At 39.2% G+C, this 21531-nt stretch overlaps 1 protein-coding gene across 1 annotated transcript in view; it reads right to left on the reverse strand.

Moving 5' to 3' along the window:
* Hpf1 (Histone PARylation factor 1) overlaps window positions 1-21531 on the reverse strand; it is a 131606-nt gene that overhangs the window by 9935 nt on the left and 100140 nt on the right. The window contains exon 6 of the mRNA XM_067142662.2: window positions 13630-13883. Coding sequence (XP_066998763.2) covers window positions 13630-13883 — 254 coding nt within the window. The remainder of the gene's footprint in view (window positions 1-13629; window positions 13884-21531) is intronic.

Below are 21531 nucleotides of genomic sequence, written 5' to 3' on the forward strand. Positions count from 1 at the left end.
GTTGGGACTCACTGCTGGTCATTCCATCTCTTGAATGTCCAGTTCTCACAAGACAGCTCTGGTGATGCGCGCTACATAAGCCCTGGCATTGTCGTGCATGAGTACAAATTCAGGCCCAACACCGTATTCAGCAACCAACACATGCTGTATCAGTATCTGCTCGATGTACCCCGCAGCGGTAAGATTACAACAGGCGACGACAAGATCCGTAAAGCCATCAATACTGATGCCAACCTACACCATCACAGAATCTTGTCCAAATTGGTCGCCTACCTGGACAACATTTGGCACACACTGCTCACCATGGCATCTCCATACACGTTGACGTCCATCACGCTGTGTCAGGGAAAATCTGGACTCGCCTGTGAATAACATGGGTCTCCATTGGCGAAGTTGCCAGTTGACGTGGGTACGGGCAAACAGAAGGCGAGCTGCGCGATGTTGCTGCATTAAAAGGGGCACTCGAACATGATATCTGGATCGTAAGGACGCTTCTCTTAACCTGTTCTTTATTGTCTGTTCTATTTGTACTAATGTACCAAGTCTAAAGATTAAATTATGTCTTGGCACCGCTGAAGAAGAGAGTAATTGGCTCTCGAAACATGTATGGTAATTAAGTATAATAAAATATGTAAAGTAATGACAAGGTGGAAAAGTGTTCTATAGAGATGTGAATATAAGTCACATGGTGAAAATAATCAACTCCAGTCACCCTCATAAGCGGTGAATAACTGACGGAGAAACAGTGAGATCCACAGCAACATGACGAAAAGTCCATCCTTCCTGGATCAAAGTGACGGCCCTTGAGACTTGAACCTCGTTAAGATGTCTCATTGTATGTGCTGGTTGACATACAACATGCTTAAATAACCGCAGTAGTCTGTGTACCTCACAACGAGACACAGACGCACTGCTATTCACTTTGTTTTGAGGGGTTACCTGACAGTTTAATGCATAGCTATGCCTACAGATGGAGTATAACTTCGATTTGACATACTCTGAGTAGCTAAGGCCTCAAGGTATGCTGTATAACCATTGGAACCCCATCTACCAAATTAATGTTCACGTACCAGACGTTACAAAACATATTCCCCTAATTTTTTTGAACTGTGTATAAAACATTCTTTCCGAAATAATTCTAAAAAATTAATGGTTAAAATTTATTATGGCCTAGAAAACAAAAGATTAATGGTCAACTTATGTTCGCAATTAGAAATAGGAAAGTATTTCCACCTATCAATACTTATTGCACTTATTATGCTACAGGACCGGTTACGACCCTTTACATAAGGTCATCCTCAGCTGAACTATGCATACATACCTATGTGATGAAGCTATGATTAAAATAGTATTGTCAACGGAATGCCACACGATAATAAACATTAGGTCACATCCAAATGGGGCATGCATTAAATAACATAAACCATATCATCATGGAAACATCATAGGGATTAGTTTTGACCTTACGAGGTCCTCCTCAACCATTACATTAACCATAAATTGAATTGCACTGAATAGGTGGACCCTTTCCTATCTAATTATATGTTCATTAATCAGGAGCGAGTCCTTCAGACGACTACATGGAGTTCAATGAGACATGCAATTCAGAATGACAATGTGCTGTGAGAACAAGAATTCGGTGCCCAAGTGCTTTTTGCGATTGAGTAAAGCCCTACCGAGTGTAAAACTGAAAGGCAACTTCACTTGTGTTCTAACCTTAGTTGGTGTGGTTTGTATGGTTTCATTCTTATCTCGTCCCTCCTTGTTTTACTCATGATCCCTCGTATAAAGCGCATCTCTGTCGCTTGTAATCTGAAATTAAATACAGAGTTTCACAAATTCATATGCCATTGCATTCCCGTATTGCTATGAAAACTAGAATAAGCCCTCACTAATCCCCTGCCCCCATTGATTTAATAAAAATAATATGCAGCAAAGTTTATTCCCCCTTTTATCTTGAAACTAAATACCGAGTTTCACAAATTGTTCCCGGTATACTGTGAAAACCAAAATGAGCCCTCTAAAACCCCTGTCCCCTTTAAGCCCATAAAAATATTTTGCAACTCAGTTTCTTCCTGCCTTTATTTTGAAATTAAATACCAAGTTTTAAAATTTTATGTGCCACCATTTTCCTGCATTGCTGCGAAAACCAAAACGAGCCCCCACTAAACGCCCATCCCCTTGATTTAATAAAAATTTGCAGGTTTGTTTCTTCATCCTTTTACAACGAACTTAATACAAAGTTTCAAAAATGTTCGTGCCGCTGTTTTCCCATATTGTTATGAAAAACAAAACAACCCCCCTTCTAAAGCCCCTGTCCCCTTGAGTACCTAAAAACAATTTTCAGCTCAGTTGCTTCCTTCCTTCATCTTGAACTTAAGTACCGAGTTTCACAAATTTATGTTCCACCGTTTTCCCGTATTGCTGTGAAAACCAAAATGAGACCCCTCTTAAACCCCCTTGAGTTACTAAAATAAAACTGAGCTGAGTTTCTTCCCTCTTTTATTAAATACTGAGCTTCATCAATATAAGTGCTGCCTTTTTCCCATGTCATAAGAGCAACACTATAGTAGTTCCCACTGCAATATCATTCTGGATTGCTAGTTCATTGTTAATCAGCTTCCTACTTTTTATACGAGTTTCCTCAAAGCTAGCCTAAACAATACAGCAGCAATATAGTTTTTGCTCGCTGCTGGCCCACGTTGCCCCGACTGCGCTGCGATTACTGTGTCTCACTGATATTATTGCTGGCCACCCCACACTCTGTCTTCATTGTCACATTATTCATTTTTTATTTTTTAAAGAATTGTAGAATTACTTTCATAAGTTTTGACAGCTTCTTTAGGACTGAAAAGCTTTATTCTATCTATATACAAATGGGCTTCTCCAAAAAAAATTTGTAGGACAAACTGTACGAACCATTGCATCTCTGACAGAATGATTACCACATTTGGAGAAGAAAGTGGCCTCTATTTTCTTGTCCAATATTTGGACTCACATAATTATTGTTGGTGGATTTCTACAGCGAAAGAGTCACATTTTCAACTGACATTTAATCTGCCAATCCAGCTGATGACTCCAGGAACACCAGAAATAATGTGAGAAGCATATCTAGTCCGGCCCGGCGGTGTAGGGGGCCTTGGGTTTTTAATTGTAAATGATTAATATCCCTGGCCTGGGGACTGGGTGTTTGTGTCGTCCTTAATGTTCCTTTCCTCACATTCAACACTTTGCACTTCCGCAATTTCCAAATACATGCAGGTTCCTAACATATGGTGTAAGTAGGAGCAAAAGATCTTTCTATTTCGACGCCTCAAACAAATAGCATTTTTATATTAAAAAATTTTAAAAGCATACCTAGAGTTGCCATTGTCAAAACTGGCCAGAATTTCTTTGCACTAGACAGACATCTGCCCCCATCAGACAGTTTGTTAAGTATGTACACTGACTGACAGAGCAAATGCAACACCAAGAAGGAGTGGCTCGAAAGGGATGAAAGTTGGGCAAAAAACAGAGACGGCACGGACAAATAATTGATGTTTATTTCAAACCGATATGCAGGTTACACAATGCGCACGGCATCGACTCAGTAGGATGTAGGACCACCGCGAGCGGCGATGCACGCAGAAACACGTCGAGGTACAGAGTCAATAAGAGTGCGGATGGTGTCCTGAGGGATGGTTCTCCATTCTCTGTCAACCATTTGCCACAGTTGGTCGTCCGTACGAGGCTGGGGCAGAGTTTGCAAACGGCGTCCAATGAGATCCCACACGTGTTCGATTGGTGAGAGATCCGGAGAGTATGCTGGCCACGGAAGTATCTGTACACCTCGTAGAGCCTGTTGGGAGATGCGAGCAGTGTGTGGGCGGGCATTATCCTGCTGAAACAGAGCATTGGGCAGCCCCTGAAGGTACGGGAGTGCCACCGGCCGCAGCACATGCTGCACGTAGCGGTGGGCATTTAACGTGCCTTGAATACGCACTAGAGGTGACGTGGAATCATACGCAATAGCGCCCCAAACCATGATGCCGCGTTGTCTAGCGGTAGGGCGCTCCACAGTTACTGCCGGATTTGACCTTTCTCCACGCCGACGCCACACTCGTCTGCGGTGACTATCACTGACAGAACAGAAGCGTGACTCATCGGAGAACACGACGTTCTGCCATTCCCTCATCCAAGTCGCTCTAGCCCAGCACCATGCCAGGCGTGCACGTCTATGCTGTGGAGTCAATGGTAGTCTTCTGAGCGGACGCCGGGAGTGCAGGCCTCCTTCAACCAATCGACGGGAAATTGTTCTGGTCGATATTGGAACAGCCAGGGTGTCTTGCACATGCTGAAGAATGGCGGTTGACGTGGCGTGCGGGGCTGCCACTGCTTGGCGGCGGATGCGCCGATCCTCGCGTGCTGACGTCATTCGGGCTGCGCCTGGACCCCTCGCACGTGCCACATGTCCCTGCGCCAACCATCTTCGCCACAGGCGCTGCACCGTGGACACATCCCTATGGGTATCGGCTGCGATTTGACGAAGCGACCAACCTGCCCTTCTCAGCCCGATCACCTTACCCCTCGTAAAGTCGTCTGTCTGCTGGAAATGCCTCCGTTGACGGCGGCCTGGCATTCTTAGCTATACACGTGTCCTGTGGCACACGACAACACGTTCTACAATGACTGTCGGCTGAGAAATCACGGTACGAAGTGGGCCATTCGCCAACGCCGTGTCCCATTTATTGTTCGCTACGTGCGCAGCACAGCGGCGCATTTCATATCATGAGCATACCTCAGTGACGTCAGTCTACCCTGCAATTGGCATAAAGTTCTGACCACTCCTTCTTGGTGTTGCATTTGCTCTGTCAGTCAGTGTATTAGGATGAAACCTTCCTGATGTGAAGATCATCATTCAGGTTTTAGGATTCTGCGTTTGACCTAAACTGCAAGGCAACTGCAATATCTTCAGATGTGAAAAGATGCACAAGATTTTTTTTTTTTTTTTTCAAACCAGTGTCTTGCACATGCTGAAGAATGGCCGTTGAGGTAGCGTGCGGGGCTGCCACCGCTTGGCGGCGGATGCGCCGATCCTCGCGTGCTGACGTCACTCGAGCTGCGCCTGGACCCCTCGCACATGCCACATGTCCCTGCGCCAACCATCTTCCCCACAGGCGCTGCACCGTGGACACATCCCAGACACCCACTCTTCAGCTAGTCTTACACTGAAGTTAGATATCTGTCATATTTATTCCAATGTGTGTTCCTATCTCAGTTCTTGTCTGTGTGTGACCCTCATTGTCATTTATGGGTTCCTTTACATCTCTCTTCCTCCTCCTGCATTTGTGCTGTATTCCTAATCTTTTATCACCTGTACTCTCCTTTATCTTTTTTAGTCATATTGTTTTATCTATGTTTACCAACCTTCCTTTTTATCCCACATTTCTCACGTTAATATTAAAGATCTGTCATGATAGCCCACTATGAGCATCAATGCTTGCCTCCAGATGAAGCTGGAAAACGGGAACAAGCTTGTGAGAAGCTGAGAAGAAATGAATATAGAAGAACTGGGATTGATGAGGAGAGAGCCCATCTATAAGATGACGTAAAGAAGTGGAGATAGTCCTTGTCCTTTCGTATTTTCATATTTGTTCTCTCTTCTTTCTGTTGCATCTTCTTCTCGAACTTACCTACAGTAATTTATTCATATCCAAGTTCTTATCTTTTATGACCCTATTAGTCACTTATTTGTTTTTTCATTTACTTATAACCCTCAAATATAAGTTACTTTTAAAAGCAAAAAATTATCATGAACTAAAAATTGTGTTTGTATGCATCCACCATTGCAATATATGACTTTGGGCGGGGCAATTAACCAACGCTTGTGAAGTCATCCGCATGGCCCGCCCGCTTCCTCCTCAGCAGCACCACTTAGGGACCAGCCTAGCGTAAGGCCAACCCCTCACCGCGGCAGCATGAGGCTCTTATGGAAATTACGAGAGCGATGAACCGGGTGCTCTATCTTGCGAGGTTTCCAGATGTTGCATATGTAGCTTCCAGACCATTCTGGAAACAGTGGTCTCCTTATATAAAGGCAGGCGATCCAGTGCGAGGGAGTTCAGAGTGTGAGTTCAGTCAGTCAGGGGTTGAGAGCAAGCAGTGCAGCGAGAATAGCGCAGAGGAGTGAGTGCTTCAGAGCACTGAAAAGCTGCATGGATAATGGCAAGGATAACAGTGTGGAGGAGCGACGAGGAGTGAAACGAGTCTCCCGGGTGTGACTGCGCACGTGAACTGTGTCCGGCTGCTACTTCACCTAATTTATTTGTGAAATACCCTAGGGTACAAGTGACAGTGTACAGTGCGTGTGTATGTGAACTGTGTAATGAAACCGTTTTAGCCAGTATTAGACTGATATACTAGTGTGACTGAAAAGTGAGAACAGAGAGAGAGAGAGAGAGCACTAACTAGTATAATTGTGTGCTGTGTGTAAGTAGTCTGTGATTATTAATAAATCATAAAGTAGAAGATACCAGTTGCGTATTTATTTTTCTACTACCATCATGTTACAGTATTTTAAAAATCTATATGATCTCAGGTTTCGTGAAAACAATTCTAGCACTGTCCATGAAACAAAAATATATCGTAACCCGAAATTGGGTTATGTGGATATAAACATCACCAGGGATAGAACACTTTGTTTTCCATGAAAATAAAATATTTCTTGAAGGGATATGGTATTTTTACAAAAGGAGTTAGCATAAATCACAAGCCTGAAAATGAAAAAAAAATATCAGTATCACACTGATTGAGGGTTGCAACATTTTGCTGTTTCATAGACAAATGGTGCTATATCACAAGATCTCTCTGTAAGACTTGTGGCACAAGCCTAAAGGCACTGGCTACCATTGTGGTCTTGCTTACTAAAGTAACATGAATCTTCTTCTTCCTGGACTTTTCCCCATTATATTAGAATTGGCACTTGATATGGATCTGGCTCAGTTTCACATCTGGATGTCCTTTGTTTGTGGTATTTGATGAGGACTAAAAGAAGAACCTCCATTTCAGAATTTTGTTTTGTGTTCTATAATGTTATTACTGTGTTATTTAATTTTGGAAATGGGAATTCTCGATATGAAACTTGAAGAAATTATGCGTATAAGATGGACATTGGACTTAAAGTTTACTAAATTTACACTGTTTAAAATATTATTTTGGATTTACTCTAGAAAACAAATAATGAACACGAATGGACAATTTTGAATTTTTTTTTAACTGTTAAGGTGAAATTTTGTGTTTGAAGAGATTTTGTATTGTGTAACAGGATGTTTTAATGGGGTAGGTTACTTGTGAAACACACTATTTTGCCACGTGTCATTTGTGGTGAAATCACAATTGCATCATTTTAGAACTTACTGGACTAAAAGCAGAGTGAGTTCTTATTTGCTAAAATGATAAAGTTCCTTACTGGTGAATGAGAGAGCCGGAAGTGTACTACCGTGCCCTAATTGGTTATCTCCTGATTGCCTCATTTCCGGCTTCTGGCGACTAGCCCAGAGCCGAGCGTGTTTCCCACGTCTTTAATTACTGACCAGCGAAGGGAGCAAACGTCTTCTCCGTCTGTCCCGTGACGGGATTACCGGCCCTCAGGGTGAGGACTGCTTTTGGTGATGTTTTTGGATTTTAACTTTAAATGTAAATTTTACCGCAAATTTTAATTTGTGCACCGGAGTTTGCCCGCGGTATTTTGCATTCACCAATTTTTAACTTCAACATGACTTAGCCCTTTCAGGTAGCAATACCTATTATATCTTTGGAGACAATTCCCTTTTCTTATTTTGAATAATCTAATTAAATGAAACGTTGGTTTAAGGTCTTATAAGTAATATGTAAAGTTCTAATTTCCTATGGAGTTGCCTCCAGTAGTTCCGTTTCAATTTAATGAATCAATTAGAATCAATAAATCAATACTGATCTGCATTTAGGGCAGTCGCCCGGGTGGCAGATTCCCTATCTGTTGTTTTCCTAGCCTTTTCCTAAATGATTTCAAAGAAATTGGAAATTTATTGAACATCTCCCTTGGTAAGTTATTCCAATCCCTAACTCCCCTTCCTATAAATGAATATTTGCCCCAGTTTGTCCTCTTGAATTCCAACTTTATCTTCATATTGTGATCTTTCCTACTTTTATAAACGCCACTCAAACTTATCCGTCTACAAATGTCATTCCACGCCATCTCTCCGCTGACAGTTCGGAACATACCACTGATCGTCATTTTCGTCAGAGTCTAATTATAACCGCCAATCGCTCATCTTAATTTCACAGCAATCTTACTACTTGTTCATCACAATCTGTTGCTTTGTCCATTTTACTTGTAATAGCAGCCTTTTAATGTCAATAATTTTATTACTTTTACCTTTGTAATTCTTCACATTGTAAAAAAAATATTTTAAAACCAACATTGTTATTTTTAATGTTAATTTTAGTTTAAGTCTCTTCAAGATTTTTAAAATTAATTTCATCTTATTATATGTTAATCAAGTGCTATTTTTATTCCGAGGTTAAGACAATGGCTGATAATGCCTTCATACTAGGCGAAACATGTACCATTTTTAGTTAATAGATCAATATAAACCATCGAAGACAATGACTTATTATATTGATTAGGTGGTCAATTTAATAAATAACTTACTGTTATTATTCTCATCACATACCACTTAGTCGAGCAGCTCTCCTTCTTTCTCTCAATTCTTCCCAGCCCAAACTTTGCAACATTTTTGTAACGCTACTCTTTTGTTGGAAATCACCCAGAACAAATCGAGCTGCTATTCTTTGGATTTTTTCCAGTTCTTGAATCAGGCAATCCTGGTGAGGGTCCCATACACTGGAACCATACTCTAGTTGGGGGTCTTACCAGAGACTTATATGCCATCTCTTTTACAACCTTATTACAACCCCTACAACACCCTCATAACCATGTGCAGAGATCTGTACCCTTTAATTACAATCCCATTTATGTGATTACCCCAATGAAGATCTTACCTTATATTAACACCTAGATACTTACAATGATCCCCAAAAGGAACTTTCACACCATCAACGCAGTAATTAAACCAGTTGAAGCTATACGCACTTCACTGAAGTGTTTTATGAAAAGCAGCAACTTAATTGGCTTCTGCGTTAAATTTTTTTATTCTTGCAACTATCTGTCTCTTAGTAAATGTTTCAATATGCCCCTTGCTTAATTTCATTTCTATAGGGGATTAGACCTTGGTAAACTGTATAATTTTTGTTAATTTCATTTTCCTTTAATGTAATTTCAAATGGCCATCATCTGTGATTTTGATAACTGACTGTCATGACTTATTATACACAATTGTAATGAGATATGCTTGTATTTAAGTTAAATATTGTTTCAAGAAGAAAGCAAAATAGAAATGTCTTTAGTAATGGATGTGCAGCACATACATTTGTCTTTGATTTAAATGTTATTGATATGAACCTCATGGTTTTTTTTTTTTTTGTTTTTTTTTTTGAACAATTTTTACCTGATTTTGATTTGCTATGTTATTTTGCTAATTAAGTGGTTTTGTACCTTAATCTTCTTTTGTTAATTCAGTAAAACTAAGTGTTCAGAAAGGAATCACCGTTGATATCTTTTTCAAAGCAACGCACAACTTTCTCATGGACCTCTTAGCGTTTCCAGCCTGTTCCTCGTTTCCTTTCTTATAGTTTTCATGTTGGTCACCCTGGTATTTATTTTTCTACGCTATTTCTGGAGTATTAGTCTGGTCTGTGTTTTATTTAATTTAAAGTGTTCAATTCTCGTGAAGTTTAAATTTCTTTATTATTATTATTATTATTATTATTATTATTATTATTATTCATGTTCTGGTGTCGTGTAATCCATAGCGGTTACACCAACCATATGTTGAGGGACGTATTCACTACTGTGTGTGTAACCTTACGAATGTAAGATCCCCAAATATTTAGGTTAGGAAATTTTCATAATATAGTTTGTAATATTGAAGTCATGTAAATCATGTAATTTTGTTTATTTATATGTAAAAACATAATATTATAAGAAGAATTTGTAGTAGGGAATTTTGTATATATGTAACTTTAATTTGTATAAGTGTCTGCACATGGCATGGCAGTGTAGGTTGCTCAAGAATTGTGCAACACGGAAAACAGTAGCTATATTGGGAAAGACGCTTGAAGTCAGTTGAATGTGTTGCAACAAAGTGGCTTGCAAACCCGGGGTACGGCAGGTAGTATAGGCTGAAGATTGGAGTGAATCAATGTGGATATACATGAGTGGACGTTCTATATCACATCTGACACTCGATAGCCAATACGAGGGCTTTGTTTTAAGAGAGGTTGGGTTGACTGAGTGACACGTCAAGAAGTGCCTGTGAGAGTGTTGCTACCAGTAAACTTTTCAGGACACTATAACCACGTGTAGCAAGCCTATATAAGTAGGTACGCGTGTGCGGCAAGTCATTCTGATTCTGATTCTGTGTTTTTCTCATTCGGACCGGTGCGCAGGAGCTACGTATTTTGCACAGTTTCCTATGCGATCTTCAATTGTTCACGAGTATCTTTTATGGAGTGAACATGGTATAATCACAGATGCCAATGAGTTTCTGACTTTGCGGTGGATGTTCTGTAAAAGACGCTACTAAGTGTTTGATACTCAAACTCTGTATAATAATTACGCCTATACTACAATTCTTCTATAAGATAATGTACAGTGGATGTGGTGGTGCATACTGAATCTACATTATAATTGTATGCCCTAGCAGAACATTTTGTAGAGCTTGAACAGTTCTACATTTCTTGATAAAAGAATTCGTCGGCCGAGCATGTTGTTTCAGTTGGAGAAACGTGAGGTGTCACACTAACCTGTGCAGCAATTGGGAAGGACTCAAGACGTCGATGAAGTGTGTAAATAAGGTTAGGGATGCTCTTCGTAAAGAAGGTTGCATCCGTACGTAGAGAAAGTCGTCATACTTTTCTTTACCAGACTAGGATTTTCTTCTGTAACAGTAGAGAGTGCAGTGGTACTCTTACCTGGAGGTATGTTAAGAAATGTATATAGTGAAAATAATGTTGTTGGTGGTTTTTAGTGGTTTGTATATTTGCCATTTTGTAAACGGCAAACATGAGTTGGTCTCGTCAAATGATGTTTTTTTGTTGTTGGTGGGGTTTTTTATATTTGCCCTTTGGTAAACGGCAAACACGAGTTGGTCTCGTCAAGTGATGTTTTTTTAGTTGTTGGTGGTTTTAGTGGTTTGTATAATTGCCCTTTTATAAATGGCAAACATGAGATGGTCTTGTCAACTGATGATTTTTTGCTGGTGGTAGTTGTTTGTAGTTTGCCTTTGTAAACGGCAAACACGAGTAGGTCTCATCAAGTAATGATTTTTTTGTTGGTGGTTTTTTAGTTGTCTGTATATCTGCCCTTTGTAAACGGCGAACAGGAGTTGGTTTCATCAAGTGATGATTATTGTGGTATTTGTCATATATTTTTATATATTTTGGGAGTAAAGTCATGGAATGAAACTTGCAGTAAATCTTTTATCAGTAGAGTAAGGATGAACCTGGCATGCTACCCAAATTTAATTTCAGGGAATAAACAGCAACAGGTAAGGTTGTAAAGTAAGTCTGGAGCTACGTCAGCCTGATGACCGTCGCCTTGGAAGAGGGAGTTGCTCGTTGCTCTACAGAGTTAATTATTCCTGCAATTGCTTTGCGGGTGGTGCCCAAACTTGTTATTTATACTTATTTTTGTCCCTGTTTATTCATTTGATAATTTCAATAGCTTGCAGAAGTTACATGTGTTACTGTGGTGGTTCACAGTGTGATGTGTTGTGTGGAAGGAAAATAAGTGCACTTAGACAAACATTAATATCCAGTCTCCAAACCAGAAGAATTAACCACACAGTTGAAATGCTAAGCCCAGCTGGAAATCGAACCCAGGGCCCTACGAATTAAGGACCAGAAAGCTGACCATTCAGCCAAGGACCTGAATGCAGAAGTATGACAAATATATGGCATAAATGACTGTGGACTGATAATATTCTATATTAATTGACAAGTCCCAATGTGTTTGACCACCACGTTCAAATGTAAGTGGCTCACAGCAGCACACAAATCCACATTGTTTTGTGGACAGACATCTTCAGAATTGTGGGCTATATGTCTTTTCAGGAGACTTTAATCCTGATGTAAACATGGTTATGTCCACGCCTCCGCCAAAGAAAGAGTTGTAATTCGCTGAGCATGTAGTACCGACCTCCACTCCGTCAATGTCTCGTGTTCGGACGTACAGGGCTGCACATCACATGACAACAGTGCGAAGATCTGAACTTCTAAATAAACGACTAAACCTGGATTCTGTTCACGTAGTTTATTGAACACATTCACAATGCACTGCCTATGGTCACTTCTGAGTGGTTTTCCTCTTTGTGCTTCAGTACACGCGATGGCGCTACCTCTTGCTCCATTTCTCTCACAATGAATACTGACACTGACTACTGCTGCAAGATGCAACACCGTATCTCCACGCTGTACAGCTTGGGACTTTCCCCCACTACGAGAAGACTTCCTGTATTACACCACGCCTTGTGCCTTCATTTCTCGTATTTAATAACTATTTTACTGAAACAAAACCATATATATACCGGTATATATGACCACCATATTTTAATTTGATTACGTACTCTTCCAAACTCTCTAAATGTAATAAAGTAAAATAAAATAAAATAAAATAAAACGTACCACTTTTCTTCGAGCTCACAAGCAGTCGAGTGAGTGCAACAGTTGCTTCTCCAATCAACTACGTCCATGTCCACGTGCACAGACAAGGTGCTCCGCCTATTTGTTTACATCAGGATTAAACTCTTGTGAAAAGCGGTATAGTGCTGTGACATGATTCACAGTGTGCACTGATAGTGAACTAGGGAGTATGTTCTGACCATAATATAACTGCAAGCACTTTCCCTTCATGGAGTGATAACAAAAACCATTTTGCAAAACAATGTCTGCTCACATACAGAACAAGTTTCACTTGACTGCTTCAGTAGCTAGGTCTATCTGTACACTTGTTGACTAATGACAATGATGGACAATTATAGAAGTAAATCATCCTGCCTTAATAGAATATTCATAAATTCATAATAAATGACTGAAATATCAATTTGTTAACATCTCTTATATGAGAATAATTATATTATTTGTGAACTGATGATGTATCAGTATCTCCCTCAGACAATTTATAGCACCAATATACTAAAAAATGGTAATGCAGAAAACAGCAGTCAAAAAAGTGTGCTTCAGAAAAACCTCTGCTAATTATGTTAAGTGTTACAGGGTGGCTGGGTAAATGGTATTTTACAATGAACAAATATTAAATAAGATTCTTCCATTTCTGCAGCAATAATGAATTCCTGAAATTCTCAACTTGGTCACGATTAATCTATACAACCCATCTGCTTCATTTCCTTAATACAGCCAGAATGTCTTAAAAATATACAAGTATATAACAACTTATAAATATTATATAACAACTTATAAATATTATATAATAACTAAAGAGAATTATAATAAATACATAATTATTTGCCAAAATATAAGAGTTAACCTTACTTTTAGAATCTGAGCAAATTCATTCCTCTGTAAAAGAGTGTAAGCTGTACACAGCAGCTGCTGGCTCATCCGATGGAAAATTTCTCCTCCAAAAGAGAACAGGTCAATACCCAGCTCCAGGCTTGTCCCAAAGTCACATTCATCATTGGCAATGTTCGCAGCTGTTATAACTTCCTGTAGCTTATCCATCAATTTCCTCCTTTCAGTCTCATCTGTACTGTCAGCACAGTTCTGCAATATTCGTTTCAACTGAGCTACAACAAAGAAGAAAATATTTGTAAGGTCAAAGAAGCTACCAAAAAATATGCACCACTGCCAAGATTTTATTTTCTAGTGGTTTAACATCGCACTAACACATCATAGGTTTTCGGCGACACAATTCAAGGATAGGGTTAGGATTGGGAAGAAAACTGTCATGGCTTACATTAAGGTACAGCTCCAGCATTTGTCTGGTGTGAAAATGGGAAACCATCTTCAGGGCTGCCGACAGTGGGATTCTAACCCACCATCTCCCGAATGCAAACTTACAGCTACGCAACCCAGCAGGGTGCAGAACTTAATTTGTGGGCAGGCCAGATGGCAGATTTTTCAATGAACTCGTCCCCCCTCTCCCAACTAACACACAAATACACCATTATACCCAGCTGACCCCCAGGGGCTCACAAACTGAGAGGCTGGGAAAGCGTCATGAGCCCGTGCAAGTCCTTCTTCCCATCTCAGGGTATGGGCCTCTACACTCCTACCAGTTTTTGACTCTGTTTGTTCTGTTTGTTTTGACCACTCTGTTTTCCCACATTGAAACCATCGGCTTTCAATATGAGGACATAGGGACATTAAGTCATGGTATTTAGACAGGGAACTGGAAATCAAGTAGGGATGACATAAAATTGTTAGTGTTGAACTGTAGAAGTATTGTAAAGAACGGAATAGAATTAATTTAATAGATATATATTTACCAGATATTGTAATAGGAGTTGAATCATGGCTGAGAAATGATATAATGGATGCAGAAATTTTCTCACGGCACTGGAGTGTGTATCGTAGAGATAGGATAGGAAAGGTGGGAGGGGGAGTTTTCATTCTGGTGAAAGAAGAATTTGTAAGCTACGAAAAAGTTAAAGATGAGACACATGAAATTCTAGGTGTAAGGTTCATTTCTAAAGATAATAGGCAGCTTGATATATTTGGAGTGTACAGATCGGGAAAGGGTAGCACTGATGCGGATTCGGAATTATTTGATAGGATAGTCAGCTATGTGGGAAACGACATGGAAAGAAATGTGATTGTAGCGGGAGATCTGAATTTGCCAGATGTCAATTGGGAAGGAAATGCGAACGACAGGAAGCATGACCAACAAATGGCAAATAAGTTAATATGGGAAGGACAGCTGATTCAGAAAGTGATGGAACCAACCAGAGGGAAAAATATTTTGGATGTGGTGCTGATAAAACCAGATGAGCTCTATAGGGAAACTGAAGTAATAGATGGTATTAGTGATCATAAAGCTGTTTTTGTGGTAGTTAAAAATAAATGTGATAGAAAGGAAGGTCTTAAAAGTAGGACTGTTAGGCAGTACCATATGGCTGATAAAGCAGGTATGAGGCAGTTTCTAAAAAGTAACTATGATCGGTGGAAAACGGTAAATAAAAATGTAAACAGACTCTGGGATGGGTTTAAAGAAATTGTTGAGGAATGCGAAAACAGGTTTGTACCTTTAAGGGTGGTAAGGAATGGTAAAGACCCACCTTATTATAATAGAGAAATAAAGAGACTAAGAAGGAGGTGCAGACTGGAAAGAAATAGAGTTAGAAATGGCTGTGGAAGTAAGGAGAAATTGAAGGAACTTACTAGAAAATTGAATCTAGCAAAGAAGGCAGCTAAGGATAACATGATGGCAAGCATAATTGGCAGTCATACAAATTTTAGTGAAAAATGGAAGGGTATGTATAGGTATTTTAAGGCAGAAACAGGTTCCAAGAAGGACATTCCAGGAATAATTAATGAACAAGGGGAGTGTGTATGTGAGGATCTTCAAAAGGCAGAAGTATTCAGTCAGCAGTATGTAAAGATTGTTGGTTACAAGGATAATGTCGAGATAGAGGAAGAGACTAAGGCCAAAGAAGTAATAAAATTTACGTATGATAACAATGACATTTACAATAAGATACAAAAGTTGAAAACTAGAAAAGCAGCTGGAATTGATCAGATTTCTGGGGATATACTAAAGACAATGGGTTGGGATATAGTACCATATCTGAGGTACTTATTTGATTATTGTTTGGCCGAAGGAGCTATACCAGATGAATGGAGAGTTGCTATAGTAGCCCCCGTGTATAAAGGAAAGGGTGATAGACATAAAGCTGAAAATTACAGGCCAGTAAGTTTGACATGCATTGTATGTAAGCTTTGGGAAGGCATTCTTTCTGATTATATTAGACATGTTTGTGAAATTAATAACTGGTTAGATAGAAGGCAATTCGGTTTTAGGAAAGGTTATTCCACTGAAGCTCAACTTGTAGGATTCCAGCAAGATATAGCAGATATCTTGGATTCTGGAGGTCAAATGGACTGTATCGCGATTGACATGTCTAAAGCATTTGATAGGGTGGACCATGGGAGACTACTGGCAAAAATGAGTGCAATTGGACTAGACTAAAGAATGACTGAATGGGTTGCTATATTTCTAGAAAATAGATCTCAGAGAGTTAGAGTAGATGAAGCTTTGTCTGACCCTGTAATAGTTGAGAGGGGAGTTCCTCAGGGCAGTGTTATCGGACCTTTATATTTTCTTATATATATAAATGATATGAGTAAAGGAGTGGAATCGGAGGTAAGGCTTTTTGCGGATGATGTTATTCTCTATAGAGTGATAAATAAGTCACAAGATTGTGAGCAACTGCAACGTGACCTCGAAAATATTGTGAGATGGACAGCAGGCAATGGTATGTTGATAAACGGGGCTAAAAGTCAGGTTGTGAGTTTTACAAATAGGAAAAGTCCTCTCAGTTTTAATTACTGCGTTGATGGGGTTAAAGTTACTTTTGGGGATCATTGTAAGTATCTAGGTGTTAATATAAGGAAAGATCTTCACTGGGGTAATCACATAAATGGGATTGTAAATAAAGGGTACCGATCTCTGCACATGGTTATGAGGGTGTTTAGGGGTTGTAGTAAGGATGTAAAGGAGAGTGCATATAAGTCTCTGGTAAGACCCCAACTAGAGTATGGTTCCAGTGTATGGGACCCTCACCAGGATTACCTGATTCAAGAACTGGAAAAAATCCAAAGAAAAGCAGCTCGATTTGTTCTGGGTGATTTCCGACAAAAGAGTAGCGTTACAAAAATGTTGCAATGTTTGGGTTGGGAAGAATTGAGAGAAAGAAGAAGAGCTGCTCGACTAAGTGGTATGTTATTACATGTAATAAATATCATTTTTGGTCCGTACTGATGATATTTGATTGAAATAATAACAAATCTTTGTAAATCATCCAAGACGATTTTGTATCGATTAGGTGGTCTAATAAATAACTTAAATGTTATTTTTTCAATTAAGTGGTATGTTCCGAGCTGTCAGCGGAGAGATGGCGTGGAATGACATTAGTAGACGAATAGGTTTGAATGGCGTCTATAAAAGTAGGAAAGATCACAATATGAAGATAAAGTTGGAATTCAAGAGTAAAACTGGGGCAAATATTCATTTATAGGAAGGGGAGTTAGGGATTGGAATAACTTACCAAGGGAGATGTTCAATAAATTTCCAATTTCTTTGAAATCATTTCGGAAAAGGCTAGGAAAGCAACAGATAGGGAATCTGCCACCTGGGCGACTGCCCTAAATGCAGATCAGTATTGATTGATTGATTGAAAGTCACTTTCTCTACTCCCCACTTCTTTGATCACCAACCAACCAACCAACCAACCAACCAACCAACCAACCAACCAACCAACCAACCAACCAACCAACCAACCAACCAACACACATGGCTATTTGACAACATGAACAATAACCTGACAAAAAAAAAACTGAGAAAAGTAAACAATACACAGTAACTTTGGATAAACTTAACAATAAGTGAGATGTGACAGTATTGAAATGTCTGGAGATAGATTTGACACAGCCAACCTCAAAATGAAATGCAGGTGTTAATTAGTGATGTGAGACATAATTCTGATTTTATAATTTTCATTCTTGAAAATGTTTGTTCACGAATGTAGGTATTTGCTAATACACACAAGTATTTTCTTGCAAATTTTAAGAAAGCTGGAAGCTTTTGTAAGAGTAAGGTTTCCTTACATGAACTTGTACTCTAATTGGGAACAATACTGAAGTTCAATTGTTTCAGCTAAAGTTGCTCAGGCGCATCACAGAAGTAACTGCAAATGGATTTTCAAACAAAACATCATTTTCTCCCACATTCAAAGAAAAGTCTTTAAATCTCTTCTCAAACTTGTTATTGAATAAGAATATCAACTTTATAAACTGATCATATGGCACTGGTCTCGTGGACTGAGTTCAGTTTTTCGAGCTCAGTACAACATTAAAAATGTAGGAACACACCTTTTTCTAATTGCTGTCAAAATAATTTCAATTTGTTTTCGAAACCAACTCAAAACTATACACTTCACTTAACTCGACCCCCTAAGATGACCAATGGTTTTAGGCGGAGGAGTTCTCTAAGGTGGGGTGATGGTCTCCTCAGTGTAGGTAATGACACTGGAACCCATCAAGCAGCGCCTGTCCCCAGACTGGCAACAGCTCTAAAATGCCTTTGGTAGAGGCGAACCCAATGTAATGAAAGCCTAAAATGAGTGCAAACCTGGTGTGGCCTTAGAAAAGGTATGGGCATCCCCTGCACAACACATAGTTCTTCAAGTAATGGGGGAGCTGTGAAAAGTGGACAACCAGTATCACAATATATCTGAATCGGGACAGTCAACATCCTAACCCTGACAGAAAAGACCAAAGAGCTGATAAGAGTTCATGAAAAAGAAGGACACAAAAACAGTAAACTAAGAAGGAATGATCATTAGAAAGGATATCCTGGAATATGTGGAAGAAGTGAAGAAGATCAATAACAGAATAATCATAGCAAGGATACAGTTTGAGACAGGAACACAAGATCTGTTTCAAGTATATGCTCTACAAACTGGAAATAAAGAAGAGAATACAGAACAATTCCTTGAAGGAAAAGAGAGAGATACTGAAAACAAGGAAAGCATTACATTGGGAGATCTGAGTGCACAAGTTGGAAGAGAGAACAAGTATGAGAGACTGGGAAAAGAGATTCTGGGGTCATACGGATATGAAACTAGAATCCAGAAGGGGATATGTTAATGGACTTTTGCCAGAGAAATCAATTAATAATAGGAAACACATTTTTCAGGAATAAAAATAGCCAGAAGATTACCAGATATGGATGGGGAGAGAACAAAGATTGATTACACATTAGTGGAAAAAGAACATCAGAAAGATCTTATGGATGTTACAGCCATGCCTGAGGAAGCCTTTGAGGACGACCACAGAGCAGTGATGGCGAAGTTGAAAGTAGGCAAGGACACAAAACTGCAAGAAAAAGGAGAAAGAAAGATTAGGGTCTGGAGACTGAAGAAAAAGGAGGATCAGTAAAAGTTTAGGAAAGAATTACAAAAACTGATAGCAAGAACAGATATTAGTTATGTTGAACAGGAATGGAATAATTTGAATAGTATGTTTGTAAGGTGTGCAGAGAAAACATATGGCATAACATCAGCAAAGGTAAGAGAGAATCAGACAACATGGTGGAATGATAAAGAGTGAAAGATAAAATACAGGAAAAGAAGAAAACTTGGAAGGAATGGAAAACACAAAAGACTGAAGAGAGTATGGCGAGATACAAAGAAGTGAAAAGAGTTCGGAAAAAAAATAATAATAAAAAAAAAAAAATTAGTTGTAGCCGAAGAAAAGTTGGGAAACATTCACTCAGGAAGTAAAGGAAGATTTGAACTGTGGGAAGAAAATATTATTTGCAATTATAAGAAAGTAGAAATGAAACAGTAAACACAGGGTGTGTGAAGAATAAAGAAGGAGCAATACTGATAAAACCAGAAGAGATAATAAACAAATGGAAACCATATTTCAATGAACTGCTGAGCGTGAGAAACCAGACATGTGGAAGAGGTATCCAGGCAGCAAGAATAAAGGAAGTAACAGAGAAGGAATCAGACATTGCATTGATAGAGGCAGAATGGGCAGTTAAAAAGATGAAGATGGGAAAAGCTGTGGAAATAAACAAAATAGCCATAGAAATGATCTAAGGCTGCAGGACTCCAGTGGACTCATAGAATATTCAAATACAGTATGTACAGAGAAAAAAATGCCTGAGGTTTGGGAAAATGGGGTTATAATACCAATATTCAAGAAAGGAAAATAGAAGAAGTGCAGTAACTACCGAGGAATCATCATCATCTCCCGTGTTGTCAAGATAAAGGTAAGGATATTGGAAAGAAGAATTACAGAAAAGGTAGAAAGTAGTTACAAGAGCAACAATTTGAATTCAGAAGTGGAAGATCAACAGTGGAACTTTTTATTCTGAGACATATCATGGAAAAGAGTTGGGAACATGACAGCATCCCCAGATCAAAAGTTTGGGAAAGCCTGACACACAGAGGCATTGGCAAGGAACTGATAACAATGATAAAAGCAATATAATTATGATAACTGTTGCAGCTGTGTGAAGAAACAGTGGGTAGATCAGAATAGTTTGGAATTGACAATGGGCCAAAACAAGCGAGTGTGCTGTCACCTTTACTGTTCATAATGGTGACGGATGACATCAAAACGGCAGCAAGAAAAGATAGTAGAGGGGGGGAAATGTTGGATGTTTGCAGATGATGATGTGATCTGGGTAAAAGGTTAGGAGGAGGTACAATAACAGGTGAATGTACTGAATGGAAATACTGAACACGGGGGATTGAAGATCAACATGGAGAAAAACAAGATGATGATGATGAATAGAGGAAGTAAAAAAGGAAAAGGAGGTATCAAAATTGGAGACAAGGAGCTGGAAATAGTAGAACACTTCAAATACTTGTGAACTTGTCAGTGTCGACTACAGTTTTGAATTTGTTGTGACAGTGACAACTATAACCTTGAAGGATACCCCCCCCCCTAATTAACGCCCTTATGGATGGATAGACTTACTTTCATAACACCAGGATATCCTTCATTTATTGTAACAAAAGAAAATTGTTCCTTCAGTGCTACGGCGGACAGCACATTAATAATTAATCAATTTTATTTTCATCAATACCGCGTGATATTTTCTTGTAATGCATATTTTATTATGATTCCATGAGGGACTACTAATAGACAATGACTTCTTACACCATCTTTTTGTCGACACAAGTGCAGTTTTGAAATCATCTTAAGTGTCAATCTTGTGACCAACTACTATTTATTCAAATCCACTTCACCATTTATCAAATGTCCAATGTGTGAATTTTAATGTGTACACTAGTATATTTCGTGTGTTTATATTTGTAGCCTTAACTCAGGACGTTTAACCTCCAACCCCATTCGTTTATGACGTCACTATGTCCTAATTCTACTTTTATGATTAACAGCATAGGCTGACCACTACAACGGTCAAAACTAGTACTGTTTGAGAGTAAACTGAATTGATTAGGTGGATAATAAACCAAAGTTTTTGTAAAAAGTAAGGTAAGGATCTTCATGCTGTTGTCTGAGTCATCAGTCCATAGACTTGTTTGATACAGCTCACCATGCCACCCTATCCTGTGCTAACCTTTTCATTTCTACTTAACTACTACATCTTATATCTGCTCTAATCTGCTTGTCATATTCATACCTTGGTCTACCCCTACTGTTCTTACCACCTACACTTCCCTCAAACACCAACTGTAC

The sequence above is a fragment of the Anabrus simplex genome, chromosome 3 (genome assembly GCF_040414725.1).
Source record: "Anabrus simplex isolate iqAnaSimp1 chromosome 3, ASM4041472v1, whole genome shotgun sequence".
Lineage (NCBI taxonomy): Eukaryota > Metazoa > Arthropoda > Insecta > Orthoptera > Tettigoniidae > Anabrus > Anabrus simplex.